This window comes from Aegilops tauschii, chromosome 1 (genome assembly GCF_002575655.3).
Source record: "Aegilops tauschii subsp. strangulata cultivar AL8/78 chromosome 1, Aet v6.0, whole genome shotgun sequence".
Lineage (NCBI taxonomy): Eukaryota > Viridiplantae > Streptophyta > Magnoliopsida > Poales > Poaceae > Aegilops > Aegilops tauschii.
Genome location: NC_053035.3, coordinates 495,660,911 through 495,683,454, shown reverse-complemented (window position 1 = coordinate 495,683,454; position 22,544 = coordinate 495,660,911). Strand labels below are relative to the sequence as shown.

Below are 22,544 nucleotides of genomic sequence, written 5' to 3'. Positions count from 1 at the left end.
CATCACAAGGATGTCTAGAAAGAACATGCGATGAGACAGAGACTTCTGCCCTACACAGACACCCTCAGTTGAACATGGTCTATTTTTGGACATCTGAAATGACCACACCTTCTGCAAGTAGGTGGGCATGCTCATGCTAACCATGCATGTCAAGTTTGAATGATTTCAAACATTGTATGGCAGTTGCGACACGTCCGACCATTTATCGGTCCTTTTTTACCGAGAAAACTTCAGAAAATGCAAAATTTATAAAAAAATCAAAACAATTTGGCATGGTGCCTTGAATTGGTCATATAAGGCCATGTAAAAATATTGGTTCTATTTCAAGGCTATCGAGAAACAACATGCTCTCAAATGGAGCCATCTCGTCTACCTGAACACACTTTGTTCAACATGGTCTATTATTGGTCAGCTATAGTTTTGTTTCTATTTTTCGCATTTTTGTTTCTTTTTTGACTTTATGTTTCCTTTGGAATTTTCTTATGTGAACACTAAAAAAAATCAGAATTTTGATTTTTGTTCTCATTTTTAATATGTTCGTAATTTCAAAATGTGCTCCAAATTTCCAAAAGAATGTTCTCATTTTCAAATATTTTTCACAGATTTAGAAAGAAAATCGTGCATTAATAAAAGTTCATGGATTTCAAAAAAAATTCGTGTTTTCAATTTTGTTTTGGAATTTCGAAAATGTTTATGTTAAAAAAATCACAGAATCTAAAAATATTCGTTATTAAAAAATTGACAATTTTCGGTGAAGCGTTCGGAAATTAAATGTGCCGCTTCTAAATGTTTATAAAATGCGTGCGCTGGTTCACGTATCATGTTGTTGGCTGGTCCAGTGGCTAGCAGCAGTATAACACAACTCTGTGGTCGCAAGTTCGAATCCCTGGCTTCGCATATACTCCCTCCGTCCCAAAATATTTGTCATCAAAATGGATAAAGAGAGATGTATCTTGAACTAAAATACGTCTAGATACATCCCCTTTTATCCATTTTGATGACAAGTATTTCCGGACGGAGGGAGTACTATTTTTGTGATTTTGAGTTGCGCCAGCTCAGTTCCTGTTAGTGGGCCGGCCTAGTCGTTGCGCCTGCTCAGTTCCTGTTGGTGGGCCGGGCCAGTATCGGATCTTCAGCAGAAACATACGGCGTATACGTCCAGATACATACAAAAGTGGGTATAATTTGTGAAATGACCCTATTGCCCTTTATACGTTTTGTGAGGGGGGTTGTACCGAAGCGGAACTCTTTATAAGATGTAAACTGAGGACGGTTTGGATGCAGCTGCGTACACTTCCTGAAGCCAACTGGTGTAGCGCCGCCCCAGTTACTCTTGTCGAACCTTAGATCAAGCAAACTTAGTTTGGGCATAGCCCCTGCCCCAAAGGCCAGGTATACGGTAACATCATACTCTGATTCACATTCAAAGTCCTCTAGAACTGGAAATGATCCCGCGGAGAAAGTGACACGGCTGTCTTCAGGGATGCTCCGTATCTGTAAGCTGAGGTTGACGAGAGAGGGCAGCTCTCCAAGAGCGTGAAACTCATCAGTGCACGTGTCAACATTCAGCTCTAGCCGGCAGAGGCATTGGAGACCACAAATCCATTTGGGAATTCTAGACATCCTCCAAAAAGCCAGCTCAAGTACCTTCATATGACGAAAAGGATCTGATAATGAACCTAGCAGGTCACTCGTATAACTGGGATTGCCAATGATCCTGAGATATCTGAGGTCATGCAACATCTCAATAGAATGCGGCAAAGCAACCCATGTTGCCATCTCATGTGGCTCTAGAAAAGACACTAGCCCCAGGCGTCTCAGATTGGTAAGCTCACTGAGTCCCTCAATATCCTCCGACAAAGTTGGATCCAGGAAAACCCCAATTAAAGTGTGCAATGATTTCATTTTCATGATCCCATTAGGCGCTTTGCCTCCGTATGGAATTTCCAAGTGGGATAAGCGGGGCAAGTTAAGTATATCTGATGGGATTTGCAAGTCCGAGCTGCAATTTAAATCCAGTGTCTCCAAATGCACAAGCCCTTCCATTTTAGTAGGGAGTTTGATTTTATCTTCACATGAAACCTTTAAATACCTCAGTTGCACCAATTGGCTAATAGCAGTAAGATCAATTTATTCGCCGCCTAAACTTTTAAAGAGAAACACCTTGAGATGCTTAAAATGCAAAAGAGGGGGCATGTACTTGGATTCCCCGAAAAGTGCAAGTGATCGAACTTGTGATACGCTAGAAGGGATGATCCTTGATGTTGCCTCATCTGCTACACCACCATTACCGAGGTTCATGGATATACGACGGACCTTGTATTTTCGTCCATGATCTCTTGCCATCTCTTCAGGACTGCATTCAACTCTCAGAAAATTATGCTCTTCACACTTGCTTAGGATCAAATCGAGCATCATATCATGTACTCTGCACGATACCAACTCGCCATCCTTATTACATCCAGGCTGAATCAAGCTTCTGTTGATAAGATCATTAAAATAGCTCTTGGCAACAACCTCAGAGTCTTGCCCATGCAATTTACTGACAAGTCCTTCAGCCAACCATTGTCGAACCAAATCATCCCTCTCAATCTCGCGGTCTTCTGGATATAAACCAAGGTGAAGAAAACATGCCCGGAGATGAAGGGGAAGATGGATGTAGCTAAGGTTTAATATATTCTTCACCCCTTCCACTGTGGGGTTTACAGCAAAATGGGTTCCAAGAGAATTCCTGATGCTCTCCCACTCATCCCTTAACTTTTCAGGACGACTAGCTAATAGGCTAGCTATAGTAATGATTGCAAGTGGAAGTTCCCCACACTTCTTCAGAATTTCAGCTGTAATTTCTTCAAATTGATGGTCATCTTCAGACCCATATACTCTACCAAAAAACAATTTTTTTGAGTCTTGCTTGTTGAGGGGCTTCATTCTGTAAATGAACTCGGGGCGACTGCAACATGCCGCAGAAGCCACACTTTCTACTCGTGTGGTTATTATTACTCTACTCCCATTAGCACTTTCTGGAAAGGCGCGGCTTATAGTATTCCATGCTGACTGGTCCCACAAGTCATCAACTATAATAAGGTATCTGCAAAAAGTTTCCACGTGTTATATAAGTACAGTTGGATATCAAACACGAACCCAAAAAAAGGAAAAGTTGATTCAAGCAAATCTACCATTCCTTGGGCTAAACTAGCACGCTGATATGACATTTCAAGACCAGATGCCACAAAAAGATTGCATGATGTGTTAGGAGTCAACAAAATCAAAATTAATGGGTAAGGAAGCTTGCATTATGATGGATCGTCTTCCAGTACAGCAATCGGTTGCACGTTGCACGGACATGTGCAAGCATAGTACATATATATGCTGTTATAAATGTAATTACTTTATTCAGATATAAGGATTTAATCCCTGGTACTCCAAAGGCTAAATTAGTTCTTTAATTACAATATTTGACTTCAGCAACCAATCTACATGTAAGAGCCTGCCCATATGCAAAATCTTATGTAAAAATATGCACAGCACAGAAAAGGCAAAAGGTAAATAAAAAAATGCGGCTCAGGAAGTACAATTTCTTGTTTGCATCTTTTGAAGAGTACAGCTACAACCTCTTGATGTTTTTGTACAAGCACCATCTGGAACAAAGGGGCACTCTCTTGTGGCACACGAGCACACAGTTTGGAAACATCAACAAGTCTGATGACAATCCTACAAATTTGGTGTCATGGGTATGGTTTTTTTATGGGCTTAAACATTACTACAAAAACCTCACACATAAGCATCTAAAGAAACTTTACAATCTATGCCTACATTTCGCCACATCATATGGTAAAATTTTCATAACTGGAGACATTTTGCAGCCTTTGGAATGGGCGCGTACTATGGAGTCACTTTTTCAGCCATTATGAAAGTTAACGCAAAAGAATATATAAAGACATTTTCTCCGAGACTTTAACATCCCATTTACCATGTACGAACACTATGTATTGTTTGCTGATGGTAAAGAATTACTTTAGTCATATTTTAACACACTGGAATTGGACTTGGAATTTATGATTTCAATTTTTGTGGTATTCAAACACCCTTAATATTTAGAATCCAGTTTTGATTTTGGATCCTAGGTCAAAGGCATAGGTCCAAACAAGATGAATAATGTGGTGTCTCTTTGACTGTAGCAACATTGCAAATTGATGCATTTTCAAAGATTCCTTTAAAATCGAATGAACTTACCAAAATGTATGCCTCTACTGTGTTATTCTCCCAAACCGTGCAAGCCACAAGCATTTAAATGAATGTTGATCAAATCAAACAATTATTCAAAGGTAACATAGCTAGCCCATGCAAAAGCACCGGTGACTATTGAAGTAAATATTACCTCTTGTGTGTGAGATAATTTCGAAGATCATCAGTGATGTCTTCCACCTCACAAACACGAGAAGACCGATTCATGCCAAGTTTTAGTTGTATACGATAGAGAAGCCCTGTCATGTTAGGTTTTTGGGATACGGAAACAAAAGCTGTATGGTCAAACTGCCCTCTGATCTCATCGTACACCTGTTTGGCAAGTGTCGTTTTACCTAGTCCTCCAAATCCCACAATTGACACCACCTTGAGCTCCTTTTCTGCTGTACTTGTCAACAAATTAACAAGCTCCTTCTTTGGACCATCTGTACCCACAAGATCAGCAGCCTTGGTGTATATTGCCGACATCCGAGGATCAATAGCCACAGAGCTAGAATTAGGATTGAATTCATCGATCTTGTACCTAGAAGATGTTTAGTGAGGTAGTCATACTTGATTGTTTTACAACGGGTTGCTCTCAACGTTTTTGTTTTTGATAATAAAATATACATATTGGTTACAACATATAGCATAATTGTGATGTCATCTATGCTATTATAATTCTTTGTACCCCTTTATAATAACAAAATAGTAACACATACAGTGGGGAATCTGAAAAATTGTTCTAGAAATCGGATTGAAACGTACCTGATGCGACGTTCATTTGCCTCTAATGCAAGAGTCTTGAGCTCCTCCATCCGGTCAGCGATCCGGTGGCGCTGTCCCAACATCTTGAGGCTTCGAGCAGTCTTCTTCATGAATCCTAGCTTTGCATTACCACCTCCAAACTGATGCACGAAGTCATCTATGCAGTTCTCCATGTCGTACGACATTTCCCGGACGTGGTCCCTCCAGTCCCTGGCCACCGGATCAAGCTCGTCCATGAGCTCCATCTTCTCGAGGGCGGCGTTCATGGCGCTGAGCTCCTTCTCGAGGAAGGACGCCTGCTTCTTCACCCCTTTGAGCTTACTGTACTCGCCGCCCGCCAGCGCGGCGAGCTTGCCGAGAAGGGGCCTCATCACCCCCATCGTCACGCTCACTGACAGTGACATCTCGATGCGATCCACGCGGTGCAGTGGTGCGCCGGCGAAGTCGAACGGGTGAGGGGTTACTCAAGAGGTGGTCGGGATTGGGTGGGTTGCTGCGGTGGATCCACGGCGGGTGGTGGACTACGGTCTACTGGGTGGTGCGGCAGGATGGGGAGGAGGCGGTCGTCGCTGGCCTAGGAGGAGTAGCAGTGTAGTGATTTGGGGGCAAGGAACCGAGGACTGGAGCTAGTCAACCAAGAGGCGTAACTCAAGAGATTGTCGGGACTCGGGAGAGGGTGGGTTGCTGCGCTAGAACCGCGGCCGGAGGTGGACTAGGTGCGGCGGAAGGTGGAGGAGGCGATCGTCGCTGGCCAAGTAGGATTAGTGATTTGGCCGGAGCTGAGCTGCAGCGGAGCTGGACAACGAGTACGGGGTGGTGCAGCGGGAGGTGGAAGAGGGGGTCGTCGCTGGGCAAGGAAGACGGCGCGAGAAGTAGCAGCTAGCGTAGTGATTTGAGGGCGATGAACCGAGGACTGTAGCTAGTCAACCGAACACACTGGTTCCTGTATTTCTCCCTATCTACCTCTCCTCCCCCATCTTCAACAATAGAGTGATAAATAAAATATACTAGTAGTAGAAGTGTGGTGGTTTGGAGCGCACTATGCATGGATTACGCGCTTTGGATTTGTCCCATCTCATGTCTATCTTGCTCGGTGCCTTGTACCTGTCTTCAACATTATTCTTTTGCCATCTTTTAATAAGGACATAGCAGTAGGTGACTTACCTACTGCAAATTTTAATTTTAATGGGATAAATGATCGTTTACACGTAATTACAAAACAGGTACATATGATTACATAAAGCGAGAGACCCGGTCTCTAAAGCCAACGTAAGATGCTCTCCGGACATGTTGAAGAGTCATCAGTTTTAAGTTTTAACTCATGCTTAAGGTGCCTTCAAAAATCAAGGTCTTCATGTGGTTTGTGCAAGGGAGTGATTTTAACTAAGGACAACTTGCCGAATGTAGGTGGGGGAATGGTAAACGATGTTGTTTTTGTGATCGAAAGAAAATGATTCAACATCTTTTTCTCAAATGCCACTAGCCAGATTATTGTGTTGAACAATACATGTGTTTTAATGTTTTTCCACCTGGTAGCATATCCATTTTTTTTCGATAATTGGTTAAATGGGGTGGGTTCTAATACAATGGCGTGAATTCGCGTGGGAGTTTGTGCATTATTTTGGGCTATTTGAAATTGTTGGAATAACAATCGAACGAATATCACAAACTTTTTGCAGGTTATCTTTCGGCCGTCTGGATGGATCCGTATGTGATCATTACTTAGATGCGCGGAAGTTAGGGAATTTATGGCGCCATTCGAGTGCAACTGCTGAGAGATGATAGCACAAGCTACATATAACCGGTTTGGATGACGGCCCAATAATGGAATAGGTGCTTAGTTATCGTGTCTTATTTTTTGTCGGTTTTGACATTTTGTCTTATGTTTTGCTTTTGCTTGCGAGCCTATGATAAATTTCGTATTAGTTGTTGAATTATTTAATAAAATGGTTGTTTGTGATAGATGCAGACACCGGGTTAATCTATACCTACTAATAAAGCAAGGTGCATTTCTCCAATTTTTTCATCGTTCACCAACGAAAAGTTTTTTTCTATTCGAGGTGGTACTAAATTTTTGTCCGCTCTCTATCAGAAAAGGAAAAACGTCCGAATTTCATACATGGGCCGCCAGCAGTGTGGCCCAGCAAAGCAAGCCCGTTTATTTTCGTGCCACGTAGGTAGCAAAACTCTATTTATTGCGGTGAGCGTCAAATAGCCGCAAATTAGCACATGGCCACCAAGCTGGGCTGACCCGTCTTATTTTTCTTTGTTCTGAGTTATGATTCTATTTTTTGTCTTTTTCTTTCCTGTTTATTTTGCCTTTTTTTCCTTTGAATTTTATTTTTCTTTCTCCCTTTTCCGTATACTATTTTTTTGAAAAAAATTCATAATATCAGAAAGATTAAATTAAAAAAATGTTCAGAATTTTGAAATATATTCCATTTTGAAAAATGTACAAAACATTAAATCTTTGTTCTCATTCCAAAATAGACGCAAATTCGCACAACGCGCACAAGTTGGCTTGAACCATTTTCTTCTTTTTGTTCTGTCTTATGTTTCTATTTTCTTTTTTCGTTTCTTTCTCTTTTTCTTTTATGTTTCTTTTGTCTTTTTTCCTTTCAAGTTTATTTTTCTTTCTCCCTTTTTAGTATATTCAATTTTTTAAAAAAGTTCATAATATCAGAAAAAATCATATTTTTTAGAAAATGCCCAAAATTTTATAATATATTACGTTTTGCAAAACGTTCAGAACATTAGATCTTTGTTCTCCTTCCAATATTGGTTCAGATTTTAAAAAATCCACTTTTTTCTTTGTGTTTTCCAAAGTTATTTGAGATTTTCCAGTAAAAGTAGCATTTAAAAAATATTTCAAATATGAAAAATATTCATGTTTTAGTGAAATGTTCGCAAATTCAGAATAATGTCCGAGTTTAAAGAAACACATTTCTTAAAATGGTTCTGATTGTTCAAAATGTGTTTCCTTTTTAAAAAACAATCACAAATTCAAAAAATATTCATGTTATTATAAAAGGTTCATGTTTTCAAATAAAATTGTGAATTTCAAAAGTTTCAAATTTTGTTGTGTATTTCTGAAAAAATGTAAAAAATGACAAAAAATGGTTTGGGATTTTCAAAATTATTCATGTTTCCAAGAATATTCAGCAATTTGTATATTTTTTAAAGTATCAATCTGACATTAGAGTATGATCTTAAATCTTTGAGTTGGCCATTGGTTGGTATGACTCGTGTCTTCGAGTGACTAGCAGCACGTAGTCGGGTTTTTTAGGTCAAGATTTCGATCCTTCAACTCATCATTTTTGGGATTTTTTCGCGCCTTACAAACACATGTCGCCTTGGAGCCTACCAGTGTGTTGGCCCATACACGAACCGATGTGCGTCCCACACGCTATTTTACGCAACTAGCTTCATATAGTAGCCCCCGCGCAGTTGGCCCAAGAAAAAATTCGCTTCATTGCACAGGCAATATTTGGCCTTAGCCGCAGTCCCTACTGGGTCGTCCGAGGGAGAAATTCTTTTCTTGGACCCATAAAAGAGAATATGTTGGTTTGGCTCGAATAAAAAAATTGTGGGCACGTTAGTGCTAAAAATAATAATAAACCCTAATAAAGAAGGGACAATGATGTCTGGTTATTCGCTAAATATGCTAATGAAACGGGATTTATGCGCTACAATTAGTAATCCATCCGGTTACGCAATCGTAAGAGAGAGTGGTTAAAACAACCGTGCCCTGAAGGTCACTGCATAGCTACCAAATGAGGAGGCAGACACAACCCCGAGACAGAGGTGGACTCAGAGGAAAAAAAGGCACGAGCTGGATGATTGCCGCCATGCCAACTAACCCCACCAATATGAAGATCTCACGGGACAAACATGACCCGCGAGAAGACCACAACTCCTTTCTATCACACCGCTATGGAGATCGTTTTTGGTGAACAAATCAATTATCTCTCCCATTGCTTCTCACAAAGAAATAGCTCTCCCGTTGCAACGCACGGGCATATGTGCTAGTCCTTTATTAAAAAAAGGGACAAAAATGTTGATGAGCTAGTGTTCAGAGGTTTAGGACGGACGTCATATCTCATATGTAGCTCCTTAGTGTTACTTAGGGGCCCTTCGGATTAGCGCCCCCAACCCGCCCAGCCAATTGATTCGCATTGATCACTCCGTGGGCTAGTGCTTGGGCGGGGGCCGACTATTTGGAGTGCCCCAACCTGCCCAGCCCCCAAGTTTAGCTTCACGTTGATTTTTCCTCCAACTATTAATTTCCGAAGTTGTCAAGGGCAAAGATATGTGTCACTCTAACTGGACGGTGGACACCAAAGTTTCACCGTTTCGTGGCTTGTAATTGTGGCATGAGATGAACTCGGAACGGTCATCAGCAGTGCGTAGTTGATTTTCCTAGGCCAAAGAGGTCGATCGATTGCACCTGAACCAGTCGTCCAGTCCCGTCGGGTGTGCGCGACTTGTGTCGTCACGTAGGTAGAGTCTAAGAAGGCATAAGCAGAGTAACTTCAGAAAGAAAGAAAACAGAGCAAAGCAGAGAACAGAAGACAGCGGAGCAACTTGGAAAAGAGCAGAGCAGGGGAGAGAGCAAGTGAACAGAGCAAAGCAGAGGTGGGCGTTGCTCAAGGACCAAGTCGCGCACAAGCCCCAGGCACACGATATGCAGGCAACGCTGGGGATCTCCACCTGATGAAGCCAGTCACGGGGTTAACCTGGGACCCATCTGTCTGTGCCTGTGGTTTAATTAAACAGTTACTAATTTTCAAGAGTCTCTGAACGTACCTTTCTTCCCTGTCTCCTTGCTCCTCTGATCCTGTTGCCAGATTCATTCAACTATATGCAAAGTATATTACGTAACTGAGAGAGCGAGAGAGCAATTGGACTGTTACGGAATTCTACGGCCCTTGCTTTTCCGTGTCACTGTTTCGGCAAATAGTATCCCGTGATTGCATTGTAAAGAGGTCAAGTTTAGTACTCCCTTTTGTGATCTAATATCGCTGTACTATTCCTTCATATATGGAAGATTAAAGTTTCCCTTAAAATTAAAATCTTCATGTGGTTTGTGCACAGGAGAGTGATCTTAACAAAAGATAGTTTGGTAAAGCAAAAGTGAGTGGGTAGTTTTAGATGTTGTTTTTGTGATCAGGATGAAACTATGCAACGCCTCTTTTCGATTGCCCGTTGGCAAAACCACCATGACGCACGATACATATAGCCTACAACAGAGGCTGCTTTATCCTCCACTTCTAGGGAGCAGCAGGTGATATCTACAGAGATATTCTCGAGGCTCAACAGGTGCTCCAACCCAACTGGTGTAGCGCCGCCCCACTGATCCTTGTGGAATTGTAGTCCGAGCCTACGAAGTTTGGGCATAGCACCTGCCTCAAAGGCCAGACATGCGGTAACATCATACTTTGATAAACATCTAAATGTCTCAAGAACTGGATATAATCCCGTGGAGAAAATGACAGCACTGTCTTCAGGGATACTGTCCAACCATAAACTGAGATGGACGAGAGAAGGCAGCTCTCCAAGAGCGTGAAACTCGTCAGTGCACGTCATAATATTCAGCTCTAGCCAAGAGAGGCATTCAAGGCCACAAATCCATTTGGGAACTCCAGGCATCACCCAACCACACAATTTAAGTACCTTGATATGACGAAAAGGACCTGATAATGAGCTCAGGTGGTCGCCTGTATCAAAGAAAGTGCCATGGATGCAGAGATATATGAGGTCATGGAGCATTCCAATGGAGGACGCCAAAGCAACAACCTCTGATGTCGTTAGAATGTCCACGTCACCCTCTACAAGATTCAGACACTTCAGATTGGTCAGCTCACCGAGTCCCTCGATATCCTCCAACAAGCTCCACCTTAGCCCAAACCCATCCAGAGTGCGCAGTGATTTCATATTCCTGATCCCTTTAGGTAGCTTTGTCCCTTTTGGAACTATCAAGTTGGATAAGCAGGGCAAGCGAACTATGTCTGATGGGATTTTTAACTGATAGCAATATAAATCTAGTGTCTCCAAATGCACAAGCCCTTGAATTTCAGTAGGGAGTTTGATTCGTTGTGTAACTGAAACCTTTAAATACTTCAGTTGGAACAACTGGCTAATGGCAGTGAGATCGGTTGTCTTCTCCCCTGAAATTTTGAAGAGAATCACCCTTAGATACTTAAAATGCAAAAGAGGGGGCATGTACGTGGATCCTCCGAAATGTGCAACTGATCGAACATGGGACATGCTAGAAGGTATGGTCCCTGATGCCGTCTCATCGGCTGCACCACCACCGCTGAAGTTCATGGATATGCGATGGACCTTGTATTTCCAGCCATGCTCTCTTGCCATGTCTTCAGAATTGCATTCAACTCTGAGAAAGTTGTGCTCTTCACACTTGCTTAGGATCAAATCGAGCATCATATCATGTACTCTGCACGATACCAACTCCCCACACTTTGTACGGTCAGGCTGAATCAAACTTCTGTTGACAAGCTCATTAAAATAGTTGTTCGCAACAACCTCCATATCTCGGCCATGCAACTTATTGACAAGCCCTTCAGCTAACCATTGTCGAACCAAATCATCCCTCTCAATCTCGCAGTCTGCTGGATAGAAACCAAGGTGCAGAAAAGAAGCCCGGAGTTGAAGCGGAAGATGGATGTAGCTAAGGTTTAATATACTCCTCATCCCATCCAATGTGGGATTTACCGCAAATTGGGTTCCAAGAGAATTCCTAATGCTCTCCCACTCATCCCTTATCCTTTGAGGACGACTAGCTAATAGGCTAGCTATAGTAATGATTGCAAGTGGGAGACCACCACACTTCTTCAGAATTTCAGCCGAGATTTCTTCAAATCGAGATGGATGGTCATCTTCAGACCCATATACTCTACGAAAAAACAATCTTTTTGAGTCTTGTTCGCCGAGGGGCTTCATTCTGTAAATGCACTCAGGTCGACTGTAACATGCTCCATAAGCCACGCCTTCCACTCGTGTGGTTACTATTACTCTACTCCCCTTGGCATCTTCTGGAAATTCTTCTCGAAAGGCACGGCTAATAGTATTCCATGTTGACTGGTCCCACAAATCATCAATTACAATAAGGTACCTATGAATAGCATACACATGTTATATACGTACAGCTGCACATGATTATAAGTGCAGAAGAAAGATTCAAAATATTCTATCCAACTAGATCAACAAAATACTGCAAATCAAATTCAAGCAAAATCCGCTATTTTTTTTGGTATACATTAGTAGGCTCAAACAATATTTCAAGACTAAAAGACATCTAATGATTGTATGGTGAATTAACACTCAATAAAATCTAAGTTAATTTGGTTTCCTATATAATGCTTAGCAACCAAAATATATATAACAGAACTAGTTAAGGTTTTCGACGGTATAAAAGTTCTTAAAAATCCTGAAAAAAATACTGAACCAACACACCTATAATATAACATGATCCAACGGAGGGATTGACAAAATATGACTGGATGTGTCTTGGACAAAAAGAACAAATGTTTCAGTATATATTGATCCTGCAGTGAGCTGAAATGCTTGTTTTTTTCGCTGACGACACATAAATGCATATTTTCATAATCACACCATTGGATCATCTTATTATACTAGAGTGAGGCTCTCTTATTTATTTCATATTTTTTAATAACGTTTAGACCATTAAATGTCTAGCAAGCCCTAACTAGTTCCGTGGCAAGCTATGATAGAGTCAGTTATATATATTTGAAAAGGAGGTTAAAACCCCCGGCCTCTGCATCAATCGATGCATACGGCCATTATTTATTATTTCATCAAGGTCTAACAAGAACATACATCAAGCCACTGCTCACACCTACAAAACTCGATAATGTGGAGTGCTCTCACTCCCATATCTAAACCGGTGTCATCGCCGATCCATCCACATAATGTATCGAAACAAATAGCCTGTGCAGCAGACATAAAGCGCACACCACATGCACACGCTTAGACGCCGCCATCATCATCGGACGGCAGACGCATCTTCAAGAGAGAGATCCCCATCATCCTTGCCAGTCCGTCCATCCGTCGACGCCACCACGACGCCCAACGGCGCCACCGCCCCGCGCTCATCCATCCAGACGCGAAGATTCTGGAAGATCTGTCGTGCGTAGCACCTGCCGACCAGGCATGACACAGTGTAGCACCTATCGGTCAGGCATGACTTGACATCTTCACTGAAGCTCCGTGCAAGACGAAGCCGCTCCACTTCCTGCCTCTGTCTTCCAGCGCTGCTCCACAAACGATGTTCCCAAGAGAGAAACGACACCGCAATGCCGCCATCGTCCGATCTGGAAGACCAGATCCTAGGGTTTCCCCTGGAGCAGCACGAGTGGGTTGACAGTCGTTGCACGACAATGCCTTCATGAAGGTAACGACACAGAACGCCGCCATCGCCTGCCATCGGCTCGGTTTTCACTGGCAACTATGTCTTCCGACTCGTAGCCGGAACTAGGTGACGGATCCCGAGATCTGACCATCCAGCCTCAGGCCGACCACCTCCAACGAAGGAGATGGCCACCACCGGCGGCTGCACTGGCCAGATCAGATCTGACCAGAGGTGCCGCCAAGCCGCCCACCAGGCCCTCCACGCCGCCGCCGATTCGAGGCCGGATGACGCGCCACCGCAGCATAAGTCGCCGCCGCTCGGGCCAGGCAAGCCGCCGCCCGCCGCCACCCGTGACCGTGCTGCTCTACGCGCCACAGTCGCCGTCGCCCGCGACAGGGCCAGCCATCACCGTTGCCAGATCTGCCGCGCCTCCACACGCGCAAGGGCTCCGCACCACGCGGAAGAGAGGAGGATCCCCGCCACCGCCGTGGGTCCCCGGGCGCATCCCGGCGGCGTCCTCCGGCGGCGGGGTGAGGGTAGGTGGATTCGGGAGCGGGGGCGGCTAGGGCTGGGGACCCGCCCGAGCGGGGGCGACGCGGGGGTCAAAAAATGAATTTAAAACAAACAAATAAATAAATAAATAAATATATATATATATATATATATATATATATATATATGCTATTGCATTTTAATATGTTTGTACTTTTAGGAGACGGGAATAATTAACTTGACATTTAAAAAAATTGCAAATGAACTTGACATTTTAATTCTTAAATGTGGTATTCCAAAACAAACATGGAAGGAAGCTTTAATTGTTATGCTGCATAACTGCACAGTTTGGAGACATCTACAATTCTTATATAAATCCTAAGATTTCGGTGTCATAGGTAAGGTTTGTTATGGGCTCAAAGATATTTCTACAAAAACCCACATTGAGATATCTACAGAAACTTTTAATCTGTGGTAAACACACCTTTTGCAGCCTCTCGGAAGTGTTTTAGCAGTGGGAAAACATTTTGAGGCATTTTTGTAAAGGGCATGGATTGGGTGGGCTCTATGGACCCATTTTGTGGGCATTATGTAAGTTTCCGAAAAATATGTAAATGCTTTTTCACCGAGACACTTAAAATCCGTTTTACCATGTACGAACATTGTATATGTGAGACACACTTTTATTCTTTGCTGATAGTAAAGAATTGGTTTAGCCATATTTTAACACATTGGAATTGGGCTTGGAATTCAAGATTTCAATTCTTTTGGTAGTCCAGCACCCATAGGTTTAATTAGCGCGCTAAGCCTCTTAGCGGCGGACCTCTTCTAAGCGTTATAGTTTTAAAATGTTTTAGAATGTTTGTTCATGTGTTTGAATCAAAGTCCCTTAGCGCAAGACCTCTTGTAAACGCTATAGCGGGCTATTTAAAACCATGCAAGCACCCCTAATGTCTAAATGCAGTTGTGATTTTTGAATTCTGCGCCTAATTCATAGGAGCCAAAGAAGATGATTACAATAGTCTCTTTGACTGTAGCAAAATTGCATAATGGCACATTTTGAAAGATGTCTTTGAAATCATATGAACGGAAACTAAAACTAATGCCTCTACTGTGCAGCAAAAAGCCTCTATTATCATAACCATGTTTGATTCTCACAAGCCCTGCGATCCACAGGCACTTAAATAAGAGTTCAGCAAATCAAACAATCATTCAAATTTAACATAATTTGCACATGCAAGAGCACAGGTGAATACTGAAGTATAAATATTACCTCTTCTTCTTCAGACGTTTTATGATGTCATCAATTATGTCTTGCATGCCTCGTGCTTGTGCTTGAGAAGACTCATCAATCTCAAGTTTTGGTGGTTTAGGAAAACGATGAAGCAGTCCTGTCATAAACTCTGTCATATTAGGCTTTTGGGATACGGGAACAAAGGCTGTACAGTCAAACTGCTCTCGGATCTCATCATACACCCTTTTGGCAAGTGTAGTTTTACCCAGTCCTCCAAATCCCACAATGGACACCACCTTGAGCTTCTTCTCAGTATCTGTCAACAAACTGACAAGCTCCTTCCTTGGACCATCGGTACCCACAAGCCCAGCTGCTTCTATGTATATCGCCGACATCCGAGGATCAATAGCCACAAAGCTAGAATTATGATTGCATTCATAGCTGGAATTAGGATTGCATTCGTCGATGTTATACCTGGAAAAGGATGGTCAAGCAAAATCTTTTGGATAACCGAGAGCTAGATTACAACAGGGAAAGTTGTATGTACGTACATAACATTTAACAAAGATACACATGTGCTATTATTCTCAGAGACAAATTGGAACGTACCTGAGGCGTCGTTCATTTGCCTCTAGCGCAAGAACCTTGAGCTCCTCCATCCGGTCAGCAATCCGATGACGCTGTCCCAGCATCTTGAGACGTAGAGCAGTCTTCCTGATGAAGCCTACCTTGGCATGACCGCCACCGAACTTGCGTAGGAAGTCATCGATGCAGTTTTCAATTTCGTAGGACATCTCCCTGACGTGGTCCCTCCAGTCTCTGGCCACCGGATCGAGCTCGTCCATGAGCTCCATCTTCTCCAGGGCGGCGTTCATGGCGCTGAGCTCCTTCTCGAGGAAGGACGCCTGCTTCCTCACCCCCTTGAGCCTGCTGTACTCGTTGCCTGCCAGCTCCGCCAGCTTGCCGAGGAGGGGCTTCATCACCCCCATTGTCGCGCTCACCGACATCTCGACCCGAGCGACGGAGAAGAGATGTGGTATTGCAGTGATGCGGCGTTGAAGTCGAACAGTTGAAGCGTAACTGGAGAGGTGGTCGGGGCAAGATGGGTGGGTGCCTGCGCTGGATCCGCGGCCGGAGGTGGACGGACGTGCCGGATCTGCAGCGGGAGGCGAGGCGGAGTATGAGTACGGGGTGGTGCCGCGGGAGATGGAGGAGGCGGACGTCGCTGGTGAATGAGGAGGGCAAGAAGTAACCAAGTGATTCGGAGCGACGCGGTGCTGCAGTGGAGCGGCGGCGAAGTCGAGCCGGTGGTGGGTGGCTGCAGCCGGATCCGCGGCCGGAAATGGATGGATGTGCCGGATCTGCGGCGGGAGGGGGACTACAGTACTCAGCACAGGGTGGTGCGGCGGGAGCTCGGGGAGAGTAAGTCGCCCCAGTGGTGCGGCGGCGAAGTCGAACGGAGGAGGCGTAGCTCGAGAGGTGGTCGGGCGCAGTGTGGGTGGGTAGCTGCGCCGGATCTGCTACCGGAGGTGGAGTACGAGCACGGGGCGGAAGGGGACGAGACAGTCGCCGCTGGTCAACGAGCAAGAGGAGAAGTAGCAGTGGAGTGGAGCAGCGATTTGCGCCATAATCCTAGACGCACGGATTCTTCTTTCTAATCTCTCTCCCCTGAATTTCAGGCGGGGTGGGCCCATCCACCCCCTTCTCGCGATTTGTGAATAACGTGACGACTAGATGTGAACGAGAAAACCCCTAAAAAAAATGTGAACGAGAAAAGCACGCGTGGCCTTATATCTCTAACCTTGACCCGTAAACTGGACATGCATCCATTCACCGACACGGATAAAGCATCTATAATGGGACCTCTTAAACACGCCTCATACGCCCAGACAGGCCGCCCGGTCATTGCTCGGTCGTGAAAATCTGACCCAGACGAACGCCTGAAACGCCCGGGCTGACCGGCACCCCTCATATCCAGCCCAAATACAAGGCGGATATGAGGGAGTCCGGGCACACCCACCGACCCCGCTGCAGGTTGCAGCGGTCCCACCTGCAGCGACCGAAGCTCCCCCCTCTCTCACCTGTAGCGATCGAAACTCCTCCATCTCTCATCGGTGCAACCAAATTTTAGTCCCTCATCGCCGGGCGAGGCGGACGCCACCCAGCTTAAATAGCTGCGCCAGCGGATGGCGGCAAGCTTGGTTATTGTTGTGTAGGTCTATTAATTCTCGCATGTGTGACCGAGATAAATTTGACACTAGATTGCATTTCATTGACTGATGATTGCTCATCGAGTGTCAAGTTTGTCTCGATCATATACGTTGATACCTCTACTACAATGACAATAGATTTTTATTTATTTATTGATGCATACACACATAGTGATTCAAAAAAAGCGGACACCAATGTTCCCTATGTGAAGGAAATAGACCCTGACTATGAATCTTCTATCGTTACTATGAATCTTCTATGTGATAACGATAGAAGATTCATAATAAGAGTCCATATCCTTAACAAAGGATGCAATGATGTCAGAAGCTTATCCCTTCTGAACGACCCGGATATTTAAGCTGGTCAAGTAGCTCATCAGTCGGCGATGTGGGACTAATACGGGTTTGAAAATGTTAAGTATGAGCAATTTTCGGTGCCCAACCAGCCCAAGACGGACAGGATGATCGGCGTGCATGGCCCTGCATGTAAAATATGTTTTGAAAATAGGATACGTGGTTGTAAATTGTAAAATTTGAGGCTCGCCCGGTCACTGTTCGTGGACGCGTCCGCGTGCGTTTGACGGTCCAAATTTGCAACCTCCGGTTGTGGATGCTCTAAGGGAGCCGAGCATCCAAATTTGTCTGCATACATTTTGAACACTATTTGAACTAACCAGACAAATTACATGCAAACCGGACGAAAACATTTATATTTTGGATATATTTTAACTAAACTATACCGGGTTAGGATAAAACTAGAATATGACCGTCCGTGACGGATCTCCACACCCAGGACATGACTTCCCTATGTCCGGTGGCCCGCCCGCTGGACTGTCGGGAGCCCCAGAGGGATATGCTTCAGCGGGAGGGGAAGAATTGCCTCCCTCCGTCGTCCCGAAGCCTGAACCAGGGCCGGTTTTGGGCGGGGGGAACGTGGCCTACGCCCCCACGAAAAGGGAAAGTCACCGGTTGTGCAACCCGGCGACTCGGTGGCGGTGGCCTTCGTGGGACCCAAACGGCAGCGGCCTCCCATGGTATACTTTTCCTCACTGTCCACGGTGACCTTGGACGTTCCGGCCTCCACAGATATGGCTTCTTTCCCCACGTGCCTAACGCATTGCCGCCATTTCTCGCGGTGGATTTGCAGGGAGACGGTGTTGGCCAGCCTGGACGGGCGAGGAAGGGCTGGCGATGGCAGTGGCGCCTGATCCAGAGGGTTTTCCGGCAAGCCAACCTATATCGGGTTGGCTCGTCGGGCAACCTAGGCCGCTGCAATGCCAGAGAATTGATGGCTCGAGAATCTATGATTATTTGCAAGGAGTTTTATTCGGTTTTCTCTGGATTTATATCATCTCTCGATTATTTCTAACGTTAACCCTGTGAGAGAGAACAAAATCCGTTTTCTATTATTAGGCAGGAAATATCATATATGGAAGGAAACCAAGGATAATTACTCCAAATCAAGTCAAATGGAGCAACTTCCTTATTGGGGCTCAGCCACCAGACGCACCAGAATGAAAGTCGGCCTTCCATACGAGAGGTCGCACTCATATGGATGGTCGTATGAAGTGCCATGGGCTCCACCTTATCAGTACAAGACACTTTCGTGAAGGGGAGACCACCATCAGAGAACCCTAGCCACCGTCACCACATCCAGGACAGAGAGAGAAGAGATCCGGAGAACAACCGTAGAACTTCTTAGTTTTGGTCCTTTCATCTCCATCATCATTTCCACCTTCACTATTATAAGAGGAATTCCAAGTTGTAAGATCAGGGTGTAAACTCTATTCATACTCGTCTGGAGACTGAGACTTGTTTGATCATTCACTTATTGTGGATCTTCACGGTATTGTTGATATGGTTTTCATGGATTTATTCTTTGAGATGATTGGTTATTCTATTTTGATGTGTGAATAATTTACCCTAGGCGTGGGAGATGTTGGTGAGTGGTAAGATTCATTTGTGCCTATTCCATATGTCTTCATTCATGTTTGTAGTCTTATGATCTGTCAAGTAAGTTGTTATTCTGTGGTGAACTCTACTCATGTTGTCCAATTTAAGGGCCCAAGCAACATGATCTCAAGACCTACACAAGTAACAAATATTGTTTAGGAAATTTGCGACCTCTGACGTTACAGGTGGAGACATCTATGAGGACCGAATATAATATGAGATAACGGTGATCTATTAAACTTAATGCATGGTTTTGGTCCAATGACCTTAATTGTGGAGACAACCACAATATGGCAACAACAAAGTAGGACCATATAATGGAATATAATCATGCGAGGAGTTCTATAACCCTAGGGTGATCTGCCTACCGAACAAACAAATCAAATACTAAACTCATGATACAAGGCCACTGATATTACCGTCGCACTGGAATAATGTATACCATGAACTGAATTCTCTCTGCGCCTAATCTCTCAATTGCAGGAAAAACATCCCTACTTTCAGTTTTATTTATGTTCTTTACTTTCCAGTGCTATTACTCTCGCTGTCACAAACTCATCATATTCACTATCCTGGTCCATTTGCCTCTGGGGACACTAATAGCGTCTGCAGTATCACAAGCAGTTACATCACATAATAGTTGTGACAACTTGTGTGACATGAACATTGCTCACAAAATACTCTCCTTCGCTCTTCGTTGGGACAATTACTATTTGGGATACTCGCGTGAAAGTGTTACACCACCCTGTTTGGCTTGTAGGTTATCAAGCATTTTCTGGCGCTGTTGCCGAGGAGCTTAGTGCAGAGTATTTGTCTGGTAACTGTTTTTGTAGGTGTTGTTATTGTAGATGCTTCATGTTGGCTACAGGGGATCTACTCCTTCTGGGAAGGCTTATCTACCAGAATATATTTCCCGCTTTCCCTAGGAGCAACAAGCTTCACTAATACAAAAATACAAAAAAAATCAAACTAATGAGCTTAACATTTTGTTTGCAGAGATGTTGATTACTTAGCAACAAGGGAAAATCTGTGAGAGACAACTTTGCTCCATTTTTGGGCTTGAGATCTCCCATAGTCTATCCTACTAATTATGCAACTAAGTATTCGATTGACTGTGATCATATTCAGGAAGTCAAAAGGAATGCCTTTGCAGGAACTGAAGAGGAAGACCCTCAAGCGCATCTTATGTTCTTTGATACTTTATATGGGACTTTCCAAAATGAAAGACGTGTCTCGGGCATTTTTTTATTTAGGCTATTCAAGTTTTCTCTGAAGGATTATGCAGAAATATGATTTAATTGATTGCCATATGGCAGCATAACCAGCTAGAAAATGTGTGAAGTAACAATGTGGCACTAAAACGATGGGATGGACAAAGCAACACTGCATTATCAACAATCTAGCTATGTGGGATGAAAAAAGTAAGCATGCACTCTGGTTCATCCCCAAAATAGTGGATTCTATTCGAATCCGGTTGAATCTACTCGAATCGGGTCAAATGTACGAGCCACAATCTAATCTAACACACTTAGACCTACCCTAAAGGGAGATTTGAGAGCTTACAGTGGGGGTTGCTGGTGTAGCGTACGCCGGCCGTGGTGAAAACCCCGACGGGAAGAGGGGTGATGCCGCCGCCGATGAAGAGGACCCGGCCATTCCCAGGTCCGCGGCCGTACACCTCGTCTTGCGCCGGCTCGAAGATGACGCCGGCGTCCTGGAGCTCCCCGCCCTTTGCATCGGAAACAGAGGAGAAAACCCTCTTATGGGGGTACAAGAGGGGTCTGCAAAGGACGGCGCCGGTGGGTATTGGATCCCCGCGATGTTGGAGCCGATGGAGAGGACCATCGGCTCCGGAGGCGGAGCTGGAGTGACAGGCGCCGGCGCTGCATTGGCCCGGGGCGGCGGCATGGTGCTGAAAGGGAAGGGAGCTCGCAGTGCCACCGTCAGATATACTCCGGCTGCAGAGAGGCCGACAACCCACCTCTCTTGGATGGGATTGCTGCCAGCGATGACCGAAGTGGGTGGGGTGTGGCGAGACGGCGGCGTGGCCATCGGAGAAACCGAATGGGCGGTGAGGTGAGATAGATGGAGTGTGTGTGAGCTGGCGAGGGAGGTGACGGGAGTGGGGCGTGAGGAGTTATGAGCCGTTGCGTCGTCTTCCGCGTCCCCAGGTGTGCAGGCGCTCGCCATGCGTGGCTCCAGCGAGCCTGGCTCGCAAAAAATGCCGATTCAGCCGCTCCTCCAGAGTCAGGCTCAGGCCTGCTTTGAGGTTCGTGCGGGCCACGAATTGGATACAGCCCAGGCAACCAAACGGGCCAGATTCTTCCAGCACGGGCCTGGCCCGACCTAATGCGACCAACCAAACGCGTCGCAAGTGATTCGGAGCGACGCGGTGCTGCATGCAGTGGTGCCGCGGTGAAGTCGAACAGGTGAGGCGTAAATGGAGAGGTGGTTGGGGTAGGGTGGGTGGCTGCGCCGGATCCGCGGCCGAAGGTGGATGAACGTGCCGGGTGCCCGGGTCTGTGGTAAGGAGGTGGACTACGAGTACGGGGTGGTGTGGCGGGAGGTGGAGGAGGGCAAGAAGTAGCTAGCAGCGTAGAAGTAGGTGGCTTGGGGGTGACGAACCGCCCACTGAGCGAGTCAACCAAACACACTTTATTGGAACGGAGGAAGTATCTATATACATCCGTATGTGGTCCATAGTGAAATCTCTCTAAAGACTTAGATTTAGGAACGGAGGGAGTATTTATCTCGACATATAGTCAATTGTCACTATGCTTCTCCCGTTCTCCGTTTCTCGTGGCTTGAAAATTGTGGACCCCGCTGACATGAGATGAAGTCGGAACGATTCCTGGGCTGGAGATGTCGATCGATTGCACATGAACTAGAACCACGGCGCCCCGGCATGCACAACAGCACCCGTCGGGACAGAACAGCATGTCACGTAAGCCCAACCCTGCGTGTCGTCAAACATGTGCACTGCTCGCGTACGTGCGTTAAGTGGAATTTGTAACACGACGCGCTCTGAAGAAGTGGCAGCGGGCCAGCGGCGCAAAGAGCACGAACGCCCAACAAGACAGAAGCAGAGCAAATTCAGAAGAAAGAAAAAAACAGAGTAAAGCAGAGGAGGCAGCAACTTAAGAAAAAACAAAGCAAAGCAGAGGAGGGAGCAACTTGAGATAGAAGAGAGCAATGCAGAGGAGGGCGTTCGTGAAGGGCATAGACGCTCAACTGGCGCTGTGGACTACATTACGGGTTCAGGCGGTCAGATACA

The 22,544-nt window shown here is 45.0% G+C and overlaps 3 protein-coding genes across 5 annotated transcripts; all 3 read right to left on the bottom strand.

Moving 5' to 3' along the window:
• Window positions 1–444: 444 nt before the first annotated feature.
• On the bottom strand, window positions 445–2,046 carry LOC123494359 (disease resistance protein RGA5-like). Its single transcript, XM_045229902.2, has one exon. It carries the CDS (start codon window positions 2,044–2,046, stop codon window positions 1,096–1,098), a length of 951 nt encoding a protein of 316 aa, XP_045085837.1. The 3' UTR covers window positions 445–1,095.
• On the bottom strand, window positions 1,975–5,907 carry LOC109776366 (disease resistance protein RGA5-like). The gene is made up of 3 exons (XM_040392341.3): window positions 4,993–5,907; window positions 4,379–4,768; window positions 1,975–3,088 (listed from the first exon to the last, which is right to left on the bottom strand). Exons 1-3 carry the CDS (start codon window positions 5,394–5,396, stop codon window positions 2,131–2,133), a joined length of 1,752 nt encoding a protein of 583 aa, XP_040248275.1. The 5' UTR covers window positions 5,397–5,907; the 3' UTR covers window positions 1,975–2,130.
• A 4,124-nt stretch (window positions 5,908–10,031) lies between these two features.
• Window positions 10,032–16,737, bottom strand: LOC109776365 (disease resistance protein RGA5). 3 transcript variants are annotated; one of them, XM_040392338.3, is made up of 4 exons: window positions 16,361–16,737; window positions 15,717–16,263; window positions 15,147–15,581; window positions 10,032–12,124 (listed from the first exon to the last, which is right to left on the bottom strand). In XM_040392338.3, the coding sequence occupies exons 2-4, from the start codon at window positions 16,112–16,114 to the stop codon at window positions 10,159–10,161; spliced, it is 2,799 nt and encodes a 932-aa protein (XP_040248272.1). In that variant the 5' UTR covers window positions 16,115–16,263; window positions 16,361–16,737; the 3' UTR covers window positions 10,032–10,158. The 3 variants fall into 3 exon arrangements, with proteins under 3 accessions (XP_040248272.1, XP_073358738.1, XP_040248266.1); XM_073502637.1 differs by having other exon boundaries at window positions 16,386–16,529; XM_040392332.3 differs by having other exon boundaries at window positions 15,717–16,626.
• Between the last annotated feature and the right edge of the window lie 5,807 nt (window positions 16,738–22,544).

Excerpts from the sequence above, each read along its gene's own strand:
- LOC123494359 (XM_045229902.2), bottom strand. The coding sequence starts at position 2,046 with ATGGAAGGGCTTGTGCATTTGGAGACACTGGATTTAAATTGCAGCTCG.
- LOC109776366 (XM_040392341.3), bottom strand. The coding sequence starts at position 5,396 with ATGTCACTGTCAGTGAGCGTGACGATGGGGGTGATGAGGCCCCTTCTC. Across the intron at positions 4,769-4,992 it reads GCAAATGAACGTCGCATCAG|GTACAAGATCGATGAATTCA; the intron begins GTACGTTTCAAT and ends AACATCTTCTAG. Across the intron at positions 3,089-4,378 it reads AATTATCTCACACACAAGAG|ATACCTTATTATAGTTGATG; the intron begins GTAATATTTACT and ends AACTTTTTGCAG.
- LOC109776365 (XM_040392338.3), bottom strand. The coding sequence starts at position 16,114 with ATGTCGGTGAGCGCGACAATGGGGGTGATGAAGCCCCTCCTCGGCAAG. Across the intron at positions 15,582-15,716 it reads GCAAATGAACGACGCCTCAG|GTATAACATCGACGAATGCA; the intron begins GTACGTTCCAAT and ends ATCCTTTTCCAG. Across the intron at positions 12,125-15,146 it reads AAACGTCTGAAGAAGAAGAG|GTACCTTATTGTAATTGATG; the intron begins GTAATATTTATA and ends TGCTATTCATAG.